The 15,079-nt window shown below is 41.0% G+C and overlaps 1 protein-coding gene across 1 annotated transcript in view; it reads right to left on the bottom strand.

The window, feature by feature from the left end:
* The window catches only part of DNAH9 (dynein axonemal heavy chain 9), a 130,083-nt gene that overhangs the window by 30,369 nt on the left and 84,635 nt on the right, over positions 1–15,079 (bottom strand). The window contains exons 26-32 of the mRNA XM_042447537.1: positions 13,340–13,497; positions 12,335–12,473; positions 11,185–11,472; positions 8,443–8,653; positions 2,677–2,804; positions 2,457–2,565; positions 1,468–1,615 (exon numbers count right to left, since the gene is read on the bottom strand). Of these exons, the coding sequence (XP_042303471.1) occupies positions 1,468–1,615; positions 2,457–2,565; positions 2,677–2,804; positions 8,443–8,653; positions 11,185–11,472; positions 12,335–12,473; positions 13,340–13,497 (1,181 nt within the window). The remainder of the gene's footprint in view (positions 1–1,467; positions 1,616–2,456; positions 2,566–2,676; positions 2,805–8,442; positions 8,654–11,184; positions 11,473–12,334; positions 12,474–13,339; positions 13,498–15,079) is intronic.

The following is a 15,079-nucleotide window of genomic DNA, read 5'->3' as shown; positions in this document are numbered from 1 at the left end:
AAAATTTCCATTTTCTGGAGAAGGCCTCTAGGAAACTCTGGAGTTTATCACACGTGGCTTTTAAGCCACCATTAAAGTTTGAAAACAGTGACTTTAGTGATACTTATCACATGTCACCCTCTCCGTCTCATCACTGCCTTGTCCTCCAACTCATGGTTAGAGTGTAGATTTTCATTGACAGGAAAACCTGCCAATAAGCCCCAAATGCACTGCTGTCCCATTAGTCCTCAGGTATGATAAGTTCTTCACATATGGCTTGGGTCCAGGTTGTTTGAAGGACCGTATCTCGCTTTACAAGCCCACTAGGTCCCACCACCTTCTCAAGCTCATTTGGTGGGAACAAGAGAAAGAGCCTTCTCAGTGGCTGCTCCCAAGCTTTGGAACTCCGTCCCTAGAGAAGCCAGGATGGCTCCATCCCTGCTCTCCTTTCACCGATAGGTAAAGACATTCTTGTTCTATCAGGCCTTTTCAAGCGGATAAGGGCTGGTTTTTAAATGATGCACAATTTAAATTTTAAGGTTTGTATTTTAACACATTACATTTTAATTTATAATTGTTTCAACTCTTAAAATTGTTTAATTGTTTTTTTAATTTTATATTTATATATTTTAATATTTTACTGTTTTTAAACTGTATTGTTTTTAAGTTGTTGTTAAGCTTTGAGTCCCTATATTGGGAGGAAGGCGGGATATTAAATAATAACAATGGCAGTATTGGGCAGTCACATGGTATCGGTGTCTTCTTCACCTCCCCATCCCCCCTCATTATTCCCAAGCCAGCTTTTTTCATTTTTTAAAAAAAATTCTCTTTACTTTAAAAAAATAATAATATTAGCACACTTTCCAGAATTGTGTTTGTTTTTAATTTAGACCTGAAGGCTGCATAAAACCCTTGGGGGCTGCTTAAGGTACAGTGCAGACCAGTTTGTCTGGCTTTCATCTCAAGATTTCTCTACACTTGTGCACAGTGGCAGCCACAGATGGGGAAGGCATACTAAGGGATTATCTTGAAGTTATTATTGCAGGAACTGGTCATATGAATTGGCCCTACATACAGCCCAATTTTACAGCGTCATACAGTAAGACTTGTTATTTGTCATTCGATAGCACTCTACTGCTTTTGTACAGCTAACAATGTTAATGTAGCATCTAATGGCAAGTTATTATTTATGATACCTGCATTCTATCCAAGGAACAGCTTCTATACAGAGACATGCTATGAAGAGCCGCTCATTTATTTCCTGGGGAAAGCCCCAGAAGGACAACAATTAATTTAAACAAGAAACTATTTGAAGATACTACAGTAAATCAGCAACAATGTAGGAGACATTTGCAAACATGTTTTCTGTACCAGAAATTATCATAAACTCATGTGGCAGGCACGTGTGATAAACAGCACAGGTGATAAGCAAGCCAATGTGAGTTTTTCACTGTGCCATCTCATCCTTTTATGGCTATTTAACAGTACCTGGTTCTAAGGGTGTCCAGGCAAACTGGCAAATACTTGTCAAACAAGATGGTCAGATTAGCTCGTTCTGACTGGATTTCTCGCCTGTCTATCCAGCTACTCACAGGGGGATTCCATCCCAGGTCTGCTGGATTGATATAAAGGATCCCTAGAGACATAAAATATCAAAGTTAGAATTGCTCATTTTATTTCACATGTAAATTGCTGGTAAGTAAAACCCAATAATTTCATACATTTATGGAAGAAACTGATTCTTTGGGCAAAGTTTTTAATGCCCTTTTATGTATCACTTTCATGGGTCCTGAAACTTGACAGTGTTGAATTTTTCACTATGCAGCAAATAAAATTGCAGCTTGTCATGTTCTTGGCAAAATGCTATGCCATCTATCCTGATCTAGTAAATGTAATGGAGGCAACTGGATACTATCCACAATACTCATCTTTTGACTGACTGCTGTGTATTTTTGCCTGCTTAAGAATCTGAATTCATGAACTAGAAATAAATCAGGAATCGGTCAATAATAAATCCAACACATCTATAATGATGCAGGTAGCAAAATCTTTACTTGTTTGTACAGCAAGAACATCTTAATATTCATATTCTCCCAGCTACCAGTCCATGGATAGTCAGGCAAAGATGGCCTTGCTAAGAAATGACAAGCTTGGGTATTTGCTAAGCAAGTCAGCAAACTGATGCAAAACTCAAAACCTTCCCAAAGAGCACCAGGAACTGAGGAGTGTGACCAATATCTATAAAATCAGTTTTGAGAAGCATATGTTTCTTGTATACAAACTGCTTTAGATTTGTCAACAGATGTACAAAGATTCATCTCAGGGACATGACCAAAAAAAGGACAAAGAACTGAAGAAAGAAGAGGGATGCCCCTTATATGATGCCTGTGTGAGCCTGTAATAAAAAAGCTAGCCCCCGTTACTGTCTACCAGGCTAAAGAAAATGTCATCTTCCTTTTCTTTCCCCTGTCTTCTACCTGCTCTGGAAACAGTAGCTGGGGTGGCAGTCCGCAAGTGACTGATCTCAAACAGCAGCCTCATGGTGGGATTGAGGGGGATCCTTTCATTGCTTGCTAGAGTGAGCACCTGCAAAGAAACAGAGCTGGTTAATTTTAACACACAAAGAGCAATGTCAGCCTGAAACACGTCAGCAACATGTGAAACACAATACATGTTATCTTGATAATTGTGTCTTACCTTATTATCATCCATAACAGTATTCAGAGACTCAATCCACATTGGATCAATATCACCATCCAACACAATCCATTTGGGGCCTTCGTGTGTAACATTAGCTAGGTCTCGCATAATCGATGAGAACAACCCTAAAGAGATTGCAGACACTCAGTGGGTTCTTCAAAGGACCCTATCTGCTCTCTGTCTAATGACTTGCAAGGATTTGATTAAGATTGCATACAAACAAGTACAGTAAAAACTAAATCTTTTTGTTTGTTAAATCTGATAATTACAAAAACATCAGGAGATGCATGGAATCTTCTTTAGAAAGTAATGAGTAAATGTGATCAAACAATCTCACTGAATAATAATCCCACATCACTTAATATTGCTGAGTATGATTAAGGACAATGCAGGGGAAGTCTTAGGTAGTAGAATAAAAGAGGAAAGAAGAAATGGTAATTTTGAAAAGCATTTTACTGTGGCTTTGGTCCCCACTTTTTGCCCAAACTGGCATTGTCTTCTTCAGAGAAGCAATATAGCCACAGTTGAAGGTTCACATTCTTAGCTTGCAGAATTGTCACACGATGCTATCCTCACAGTAAGAGTAACAGACAGTCTTCCTTTGTGCAACATGCTCTTTTCTCTTGAAAAAACCTTTTGATTGCTAGTTCACTTTAAATAACTCGCTATTAAGAATATTCGTGTGCACCTGCTTCTGCCTACAGTGTGTTCCTGTATTGTACATAAAGCAGATTCTGTTAGAACTAGTTGAACTAGTTAAGCTCTCCCCACAGACACAGTAAATCAGGCTTCTATGGATAATCAGTAAGCTGTTTATTTCTTCAGTCACAGAGGAGTAGAAGTGGCTAGTAAGGCATCTTTGGACAGAACTAAAGAACAAGGACACATACATCAAATAAAAGCATTTGAAAGGCATTAGCTCCACCTCAAAAAATTGGCAGGCTTAACCATTTCACTGTTCTTAAAATATTTGGTTCTTCTGTGGTTGTTTTTTCTTCTTTTCCAGGGAGGCTTTGCCTACCATATATACACGTCTAAACATCAAAAAATTTATGCCCAAAAATGGACTCCAAAATCCTAGGTAGATGTATATACCGATCAATACAGTAATGCCTCCCTGTGAGCCTTGGGAAAGCTATGGAGAAAGGAGGGAAGAGAGAGGGGGGGAATGGGAGGTCTCTGTCCCCCTTTTTGCAAGCCATCAGCCTTAGGGAAGGTTGTGGGGAAGGGAGGGAAATTGGAGGTTTGTGTCCACCTTTTGCACACCCAGACTGTGACCCTTGGGAGAGGTCCAGAGAGGGACAAGGAGGGAGCAAAGTGTGTCCCCCCCTCCATTTAGATTTTTTGCTACATGCACCTTGGTTTGACCCTCGACTTATCCATGGGTCATATCAAAATCCATGATTTTGACCCCAAAACCTGCCCTTGACTTATACATGAGATTGACTTATACATAAGTATATACGGTAGTTCTAACAGCCATAAAAGTTGATAGCCAAAAAGGAAAAACACTCCCATGCATTCCTTTACCAAGCATTCAGCAAACCCAAACAATACAAACCTTCTCTCTGAAACTGTCTTAGAATATGTATTAACATATTTAAATTATATAAGAGCATCATACATTTTGCTATCTACATAACTATTAACCTAGGTTACCTGTTTGTCAGAGCTCAGTGGCACAGTGGTTAAATGCCTGTACTGTAGCCAGTCACTCACAAATCACAAGGTTGTGAGTTCAATATCAGCCAGGGGCTCAGGGTCGATTCAGTCTGCATCCTTCTGAGGTGACTAATATAGGTGGGTTACAGACCGCCATGAAAGTACGGAGTCAGTCCGTACTAGGGTTAAGAAGGTGCGGTGCTTCCGCACCCCCTAACCCTAGTACAGACTGAGTCCGTACAAAATGGCAGCTCCCCTTCCACATGGGGGCCGCCATGACGATGTCACGACCGTGCCACCTCTATATGGGGCGGCGTGGATGTGACGTCGTCGCTCCACACCAGGGCGCTTAGTGCGTCCTTTGCGTGGAGCAGGAAGGAGCTCCATTTCGGAGCTCCTTCCTGGTTTGTGGCACCGCTTTGCGTCGCTGGACGCAGCTTTCAGATGGCTGCGCCCAGCAACGCAAGGGAGAAAGGGGCCAAGTGGCCCCTTTCTCCTCCTCCTCCCCGCCACCGCGGGGTGTCCTTGGGGCTTGAAGCCCCAAGGACACCCCTTTCCAGGCTGGCAGCTGAGGCCCCGATACCCCGGGGAAAGGGGCGGGTGCAGGCCGCCCCAAACGGGCGGTCTGTAACCCACCATAAGTACCCAGATTGTTGTGGGAAATTGGCTTACACATTGTAAACTGCTTAGGGAGTGCTTAAGTGCACTGATAAGTGATATAGAAATGTACTTGCTATTGTTATTAAACCAATATAACCATTTTATATTCACACATATATGAAGCAACACCTCCAAGTCATACCTTCCACTTGAAACGATACATATTATAATATCATACGTCACATCTGGATCAAACACACGATACATAACAGGATTGCCCAGCACAATATCATGGCAGGATTAACCCAGTCCTGACAGATACACATGAAATATCCCTGTCTACAATTAACAAGTAAAATAGCCCAGTGTTATATGTTTATATGTGTTATATGTTTGCATCAGTGTATCAGCTTTGTATTTCTGTAGTACAGTACTTCTTAATGTTTGTTTCTAAGCCAATCTGTTCATTTGGATTTGGAGTTGTGTGTGTATTCTAGATTCCTCTGTATTTTCATCATCAACCTGAGAAGTGACTATAACATAACTGTACAGTCTCATTACATGGCCAGAGCTGACAGCTTGGACCATAAACCCTCTTTCAGCCAACTATGTTCCTCATCTATTCTTTCTCTCACACTTGCTAATAAGATGATTAGGAATGACATGCCTGAATAGGCTAAAAAGCTCTGGCCTAGACAAGTGAAACTGTCTCTAAGATCAATGAGAAGGTAGCTCAATTATGCAGTGTTGGCAGATGTAACATCTACTACATGCCAATATAAGGGGATGGCCAAACTAGACAGAGGAGAGAGGTGAGTAACAACAAGAATTGCATTATTTCCAGAAGATTCTGACACACAGTATTTGGACAGGAGATGGGTCTCTGGAGTGCCAGAAAACCACAATGCAAGGAAGGCACCAGAATCAAGATAAGGACACTACGCAGAACTTTCCCCAGCTTCATTTATATACACAGGGTCAACCCACTGAAACGGGGCTGGGAAAATTCCTATATTCTATATGTGAAGCTAGTGGGTGAACTAACAGGTCAGGAGTCCAAAATTAACATGATTGACAGAGTAATGGTCAAATTAATCTATAAAGTCCATCTGTTCAATAAGTGTGTTAAGAGATTATGAGGTGAGCACAGAGCTCTACATTCAATTCTACAACTAAGAACACCCACAGAGAATGTGATCAGCATACCTTAAAATAAACATAGATTGCAACTTCATACTACACCCCTGTTGAAACTGCTCTATTGACTGCCGGTTTGTTTCCACAATTCAAAGTGCAGTTATGACCTATAAAGCCCTATATGGCTCAGTTCCAGGCTATTTGGCAAACTGTGGTGGGTTACAGACGGGCAAAAAGGGGTGTGCTCATGACGTCATGAAGTTATAGCCTTTAGACGGCCCTTACCTGAATGTCGCCATGAACGCACCGCCTGCACGCCCCAAGCGGGAAGAAGCGGCATTAAAAAGGTGCTGCTTTTTTCCGCTTCTTTTCTATATACTGCGCAACTGCGCATCTCCGTCTATAAGCTGCTGCACCGGTATGCCAGAATTGTTACGCCGCTAATTTAAGTTGCCCATTTAAAGGCTCCGAGTCAGCTGTGTCACATAATGAGTCGGTGTCCTGGAACATGCGCAGTTTGCACCGAGGCTCTAATTAGAGCGTCAGATGCCATGCAGATGTGGAAGCTGCAGCACAGCTGCACTCTATTTTAATGCTCGTAACCCTAACCCTAGAGCAACATGTACGCATGCGCTGCTAGAATTGTGGAAACTTTGGAATTTAAAGTGAACCCCTACACACATTCCTGTGCCATTTTCACCTAACAATAAAAAAACGCTAACACTTTAAATATTTACATATGTACAAGGGAGGTGATGGGGGATGGCAGGGGGACAGCGGTGGCAGCGGCGACAGCTGTGGCTGTGCATTGCAGATTCAGCAAGAGCGCGGGGACCAAAGGAGAGGAGGCATCCATGATGCTGGTGACACTGGCAACGTGCAAGCGGACAAGGATGCCAACACCAGCTGATCACCAGCTGGCAGGAGGCCACCTTTGTTCTTGGGTAGGGCGGGGAGAAAAGTTTAAAGGGGGCTGGGCGCTTTAAATGTGCACATACGCTTTCTGCCGCTGGTGCTGACCGGCGCAGCTGCACATCCGCCAGCCAGCAAAAGAAAAAAAAAGCCGCATTTTTGGCCGCCTGTGCGGAAGCTGCCTCTCTCTTTGCAGCGTCCTGCGAGGCGGCGGTATGGAAGCTACGGGTCAGAAACGGCCCCAGGTGAGGCGTCTTCACTGCCCCCCATGTGGAAGCCCCATACACCTGAGCCACGCCCCCGGGGCGGGCGGTCTGGAGGCTCCGTATTCAGCAGAATACACCTTCAAGACATCTTCCCCTGCCCGTCTGTAACCCGCCTGTATCTCCCTTCATGAGCTGGCTCAGGCTCTGAGGTCATCATGAGAGGCCCTTCTCTCAGTCCCACCACCATCACAAGCATGATTAGTGGGGACATGAGAAAGGACCTTCTGGGTGGCTGCCCCTAGACTCTGGAACTCTCTTCCCAGGGAGGCCAGAATGTATCCTTCTTTGTTGTCCTTCTGGGGCCAGGTTAAAACCTTTTTATTCTGACAGATTTTTAAACCAGAAAGATTTAAAAGAATGTGCCAAGAGCTGCTGTATTGTTTTAAGTGAACTGTTTTAACAGCTTTTTAATCTTTTTAATTGTAATTTATTCTTTTATTGAAGTTGACTTGTTTTAATACTGCAAATAGTTTAATTCTATTTTAATGCTCTCTTTTAGTAGGTTTTAATTGTATCATTCTTTTAAACTATGAGCTACTATGAGTGTGAGATATTTATTATTATTATTATTATTATTATTATTATTTGCACATGCTCACTTGCTCTCTCCCCTTCCAGGCTCTCTGACCTCAGGCTACCTAGATCCGTGTAATTCAAAGTCGTGCTACACACAAATTAAGGGAGTATCTTGTGGGCCCCCACATCATCCTTCCAAGTTGCAAAGGCAAACTTTTTGTAGTATTTACTGTCCTAGCTATGAGTCCTAGTTATGAAAGTGTGGAAAGAGATGATGTATTTCCAAAATGTACATGTGATGGGTAAAAATATTTTCCTTAGAAAAAGATTAAGGGAGGGGAGGGGGGATTGAAGCAATTTTAGAATGCAAGGAATTTTTTTTTAAAAAAAATTAAGTGTCTCTGGAGAAGCCTGCATGAAAGCAGAGATGAGAAAAGTAGAACAATAGTAGTCTGGCTCACCAGAGAGCAAAAGAGTTATTACTTTTCATGGAAGTATGAACGTACAAAAGTGTGACAAAGAGGAGAGATATGCAATAGAAAACACTGGGAAAGCTCTAAGTGCCAATGAGAAAAAAAACTCACACTTACAGTTACTGTGTGTGAGTGTAGATATGTGTATGCATGTGGCGATGGTAACAGTGGGGACTGAGATGTAAGAATAAGCTCACCATCTTTCCATTCTCTTGTAGCTGGGTTAATAATGCCAAAGAGCTCATCATTGGTAACTGCCTTTGGATTGAGATCTGTCCAAACGGGCCGTCGCTTCATGGTATGGTAAGTTTTGTTCAGAGATTTCAGCACCTGAGACTTGCCTGTACCTGCATTGCCCACCACAAAGACTGAGTGTCGAACTGCCAGGAGCTCTTCCAGCTGCACCACCTGAATAAAAAAACCAATGAGAAAAAGACACCATGTTACAAGTGGAAAGGGACCGTGCAGTGTCCTATTTCATTAATCAGCCATAACAGTTTTCACAATGTAAATTCACTTCAGAATTATGTACAGTTAGCCCTTCGGTTGTAATCCCACCTCAATCCGCAGGGAGAGGCGGGAAATATAAATACATTTTATTTTTATTATTATTATTATATTATTATTAATATCCACAGGGATTTCATTCCAGAGTGCCCCACCACCACCAACACAGATGGCAAATTCTGCAGAACCTCAAGTGTCATTCTCCTCAATATTGGTGTGACATGTGTGCAACTGCATTGGCGTGGCCATGTACACGCACCGTCATTGAGGAAAACAGGGCGAGGCCACCCATGAATACTCCAATCTGTGGATGGCAAGCCCATGGATAGGAAGAGCCAACTGTATAAACTTTACAAGAAATTCAAGGGTACAACATCTTAGTTCCACAAATGGCAATTCAACATCCATGTCAGCAAGAAGAAAAAATAAACAGTTCTTCTCCAGATGAAAGGTCACAAACCAAGAATCAGATCTAGACAGCAACCCTTGTTGTTGTTGTTAACTGCCCTTGAGTCAACCTTGACTCATTGCAACCCTGTGGATGAGAAATCTTCAAGTCCCCCTGTCCTCAGTCTCTCTGCTCACGTCCTGCAGGCTCCGGACCGTGTATTCTCTGATCGAGTCTAACCATCTGGTGTGCAGTTTTCCTCTCTTTCTACTGCCTTCCAACTTTCCTAACATCATTGTCTTTTCTAATGATTAATTTTTCCACATAATGCAGCCAACATAGGACAGCTTCAATTTAGTCATCTTGACTTTCAGAGAAAGTTCCAGCTTGATCTGTTCTAACACCCATTTGTTTGCCTTCTTGGCCATCCATAGTATTCTCAGTACTTTTCCCCAACACCATATCTTAAATGAGTTGATTACCTTCCTATTGGCTTACTTCACTGTCCAGCTCTCACATCCATACATGATGATGGGGAATAAAATGGCTTGAACAATTCTCACTTTAGTGTTCAGAGTTATGCCTTTACACTTTATGATCTTGTCTAGGTCTTTCATAGTTGCCCTTACTAATCCAAGACTTCTGACTACCTGACTACAGTCTCTGCTCATCAATATTTGAACAAAGTTATGAGAACTCTTTGATTATTTCAATTTTCTCATTGTCTAAGGTAAATTCTTTTAGATCTTCTGTAATCATTTTTTTAATGATAGCATTAATCCTATCTTAGCACTTTCTTCTTTGACCTTACAAAGTAATTGCTCTAGATCTTTGTTTGTTTCTGTTAGTAGTATTGTGTCATCTGCATATCTTATGTTAATGCTCCTTTCTCCTATCTTCATTCCCTTCACTCCTCCTGCCTCTGAATCAGCCTGCTCTGTGTATGATGTTTTCTGCATACAGCTTAAATAAATTGTGTGATTGAATGCAATCTTGCCTCATCCCTTTGCTGATTGGGAACCATTCTGTTTCTCCACATTCTGTTCTAATGGCAGCCTCTTGTCCTGAGTACAGAGTATGCATTACAACAATTGCATGTTAGTGCATAGCTTTTCATGATCTATGCAGTCAAAGGCTTTGTTGTAGTCAATAAAGCACATGTAGGCTTTCTTATGAAATTCTCTGGTGTACTTCATTATCTAGTGTGTGTTTGCAGTGTGATCCCCAGTGTCTCTCCCTTTCCTGAATCCACCTTGCACCCCTAGGATTTTTGGGACAGAAACTCTACCTACAAGAAACAGGAGCAACCCAACCTAAGGAGGATCTCATTCTCTCCGCTAGGAAACAATGTTGTTGTTGTTAACTGCCTTCATGTCAAGCTCAACTCATGGCAACACTGTGGATGAGACATCTCCAAGACCCCCTACCCTCAACTGCTCTGCTCAGGTCCTGCAAGTCCAGTTCAAGGTCCAGGTCCATGTTCAGTTCCTTCCTGATTGAGTCTAATCATCTGGTGTGCGGTCTTCCTCTCTTTCTACTGTCTTCCACCTTTCCTAGCAGTATTGTCTTTTCATGATGTGGCCAAAGTACAACAACCTCAATTCAGTCATCTTCGCTTTCAGGCTTGATCTTTTCTAAAACCCATTAAACACTAAAATTAGACTTGTCCAAACCATTGTATTCCCCATTGCTATATACGGATGTAAGAACTGGACAGTGAAGAAAGCCGATAGAAAGACAATCAAGTCATTTGAAAAGTGGTTTTGGAGAAGACTGCTGAGGATAGTGTGGATGGTCAAAAAGACAAACAAATGGGTCCTAGAACAGATCAGGAAACAACAAAGATACACTAATGAGCAAACAGCAAAAAACTTAAAGAAAACATAACACAAAAAATTAGCTCCAGAGGCAAAGCTGTACACAGAGTCCTTAACAAATTATTTTCTTTACAGAGTAAAGAGGAGTTTGTTCTATGACAGGCAAGAAGATACCAAATCCCTATCTACCACATGAAAGCTGGTAAGAATGAAAGCCTCAGCCTTACTTTGAGCACAAAGTTGTCCTCTGGTTGCAGCTTGAGTTGCAGGATGGCTTGCTTTACAAAAGATTCAAAACTGAGGTCTCGTTTTCTGGGGACATCCAAAGCAGGAAAGAGGTCCCCTATCAGGCCCATAAACACAGGCATGTCATCAGTCACAATCTTTGGAACATTGAAATCCCTCAAGGAGCGCATCAGCACTTGATCTTCAGGACGGTCTGGATCTCCCCTCTTGAGGGATCCGGCAACAACCAGGACTGACTTAATCGCACGTAAACCCCAGTCATAGTGATCCTAGTTGGATAGGGAAGGACAAGAGAGTAATCCATTCATACGTAAGCCTGCAAACGCTGGAAAAGCACTGCGATAAATATGCAGCATGCAACTGAGTCTCACTTGCTATTTTACTTTCAAGTAATTGCAATTTGAATCATAACCACCATGCACAGGTAACCTTTCATTTGCCATGGAGCTGAACCCTCCATTGACAAAACTCTCCACTGGTATCATTGGTCTACAAGCTGCCAGCATTTCTCACAACTGGCTATGCTGGCTAGGGCTGATGGGATTTGCAGACCAGCATCCTCTGGAAACTTCCCTGATCCATAGATAGTGGTTTGAATCTAGACTGGCAGCTCAAAAGTTCACTTGGAAAGTAAGAAGAGAGCTTCAGTTGCATTCTACATATTTAACAAAGCATCTCATTTAGTCCAGTATCTGCAGATCTCAGCATGTTATCAAAGGAGCAGAAACCAGCCTTCATCTTATTTTTACTTTGATCCCCAGCTTTTTTTTCCTGGAAGGGCTTTAGGGACCTTTATATGCCAACAGATAGGCAGTACAGAATTAGTAAGGTGAAAAAAGCAAAGTAAGGGGATGAAATGAGCCTAAACCAAACAAAAAATCATGAGAAATTATGTTTGGAAGACCCAGAGAGATCCTCACTTCTTTTCTTCTCTGGAATATGAAGGAGAGGAGAGGAGAGGAGAGGAGAGAGGAAAAAGAACACCAAGGAAAGCAACTGTTCCCATCTGACACCTCAAAATGCCTTTGAGAGGAAGAATAGGAACAAAAGTGATATACATAATTTGAGTGGCTCACATAATTAAAATCTAACTGTTGTGTGATATTATACACAGTAAGGAAACATACTTACTTGCTTTGAAAGTAGTTCTTTACATAATTGATAAAGGGTAATGAACTTTCTAGCTAACAACCTGGCTTCTATGAATCCTTCTGCCACCAGCATGATTTCACAGATCAGCTCAAAGTCTGGCACAACCATTGCACAAGGTCTAAGAAAAAAATCCAGATATATAACCAAATTGTATAAGGAAGTTGCCTTATACCAGCTCATAAAACAGGTCCATTGTGTCCAACATAGTCTCTTCTCAAACTGGCAATAACTCTCCAAGGTTTCAGGAAAAGAAGGGTTTTTCCATAACAGCTACTCCTTGAACATTTTAAGCACAGAACTTTTAAGATGACAAAGACTGAGCCTAGGGCCTTCTGCCATGCAATGTATTTGCTGATCTCTGTTCAAAATGCACTGAGAATAGATTGTAAACAAACAGAAATATCCAGCACCAGAGACAGGACTCAGACAAAATAAGCAGTATACTAATCTAATGCAGTGATTAATTGCACCTCCTCTGCAGTTTTATAATGATAAAATATTCAAATAACAATATGTTTTTTGTAAAATGAATGCTGAGAAGCAAGATGTTTGCACTATTAGAACCAGGATGGAATCCACTAAGTATACAGATTGATGCATTTTATATAGTCTATGGACTCTGGACAAGGATTGGCCCTATTCACCAAAGCTAACTGGGTTAAAACTCAGAAGCAACACATTATGCCTGCTTCTCTTGTCTTCACCAAGGCAGAAGGGAGATGCTTACATAAGACACAATGGTCAATACGGTTGGATACAGAGCTTGGAAATTCAGATCTAATTTCCATGGTAGTTAAAGCCTCAATGAATTATTCATCAGCAGATTGCTACATAGTCTCAGTTTTCCTTCTCTAGAATAGGAACAATGGGAGTAGTCCATACAGGACTACTGCAAGAAGGAATGAGGTAAACATTTTGACACACTAATATCAGCAGCAGACAGACACTTCATAGACTCTAGGAGAAAATACATCTGTGTTTTACCTGAAAAGAGCTTTCAAATTCTCAGGCAGCTCTGTACGACCTGCATAGCCAGGATTCATGGTAATGAATATACCAACAGAAGGAACCAATTTAATCTCTTCCCCAAGGAAATTAAAACTCTGTTTTTTGTCTCTTATGGCATCCTGAATACTTTTCACCTAAAATAAGAAAAAATTGGAACATTCATAAGAACACTACAAACCAGCAGATTTAATGAAATGTGCAAATGCACAAAAAGAAATCATAGTACACACTAGAATTCAACTAATGTGTCCACGCTGCAACATATCAGAACTTGAAAAGGTTGCTCTTAATTGAAAGGAAACACATTACTGTTTCTTTTTTTAAAAAAAAAGTACTGCAGCACCCAAAATATTTTATTTTTCTAGCATTATAATTCCCTTTTTGAGATGGAGAAACCAAAAACATTTTATTGCAATGTAGCTTCACATAACTACACACATGTATGGAGTAGCATTACAGTACTAGGGACTTTATTTTTCAATACCTTTTCTAATAATGCCCAACATGAAATGTGCCTTTTTCACCACTTTTGTATAATGGTTTGCTACTTAAGATATTCATACCAACCCCAAGGTGTTGTTGTTTTTTCTAAAGACTCATACCCATTTCACATTCTCTCAGGGTGTGTCTGTATGTATGTGCATATATAGAGGGGTTGGGAGTGGGGAGGGTGACCCCAATGTGCTTCAGTGTATATCTGTTTACATTAAAGCTTATTTGCCATTTTGATGCCCAATGTATTTCTGGAGCTATCCATGATCATCTTTCATCCTGACCATACCACATAATATGTGAACTACAATTATAACTAGCTTACTGCTCACCATGAGCAATCTCCATATTGTTTCTGGAATGTAAAACAGAACCAGTTCCAGTACAAACTCTTCCTCTCACCCAAATAATAAAAAAGGCATATTTATCATCCTCAAATATTGGCCTTTCTAAAAGATATTTTAGGAGATCACAACTCACCAGTGTTACAGAAAAAATTACAACTGTGGAAGCTCTGATATAGCCACATGACCTACAAATATGAGCAACAGTACTAGTGTGGTTGCTACCCTGTAGGAAGTTGATCCCATAAACAGCTTTAGGGTGTTCCTCTGTCTCTTCTCAACTATGATTACAACAGTGACCATCATGATTGCTTAAAGATAAAATGTTAGATCAAAGAGCCTTTCCCATTATTGACAGAACTTGAAGGCTGGTGTAAGAAGTTGTCACACATGAGATAATTCAGCAACAACATTTATCATGAATTCATGAAAGCAGGAATGAGAAATCTGCTGTCATTACTAAAGTCATATTCCAAACCAGTACTATTCAAAATGAGCCTGGGTTGAGATAGCTGCCAGGATTAACTGGCCCCAAGAAAAAAGAAATACAAATTGTCCAAGGCATCTAAAATGTGTCTCCATATATTTTACGATAGCATGCATCTATCCCAGTGTGTAATGGATTTGCACCTCCAACATCACAGGCAAAAATCTTATTAAATAAAATACCCACTGCTCTGGGCCTACAATATTATATCCACACATTCTAGTTATCAATAGGTATAATTTTAATTGACCTCAAAGTGAAGTGAGATTATGTGAGCTGATGCTTTGAATGTTTAGTGGGGAATGCAGTACATTTCATATAACATATTTCTGTTTGCTCAGTATCTTTATGATCTGCCTTGGTCCAGGCCTCAGAGGGAGAGAAGAATGCTGG

The sequence above is a fragment of the Sceloporus undulatus genome, chromosome 2, assembly GCF_019175285.1.
Source record: "Sceloporus undulatus isolate JIND9_A2432 ecotype Alabama chromosome 2, SceUnd_v1.1, whole genome shotgun sequence".
NCBI classification, from domain to species: domain Eukaryota; kingdom Metazoa; phylum Chordata; class Lepidosauria; order Squamata; family Phrynosomatidae; genus Sceloporus; species Sceloporus undulatus.
This window is presented reverse-complemented; position numbering and strand designations above follow the sequence as displayed.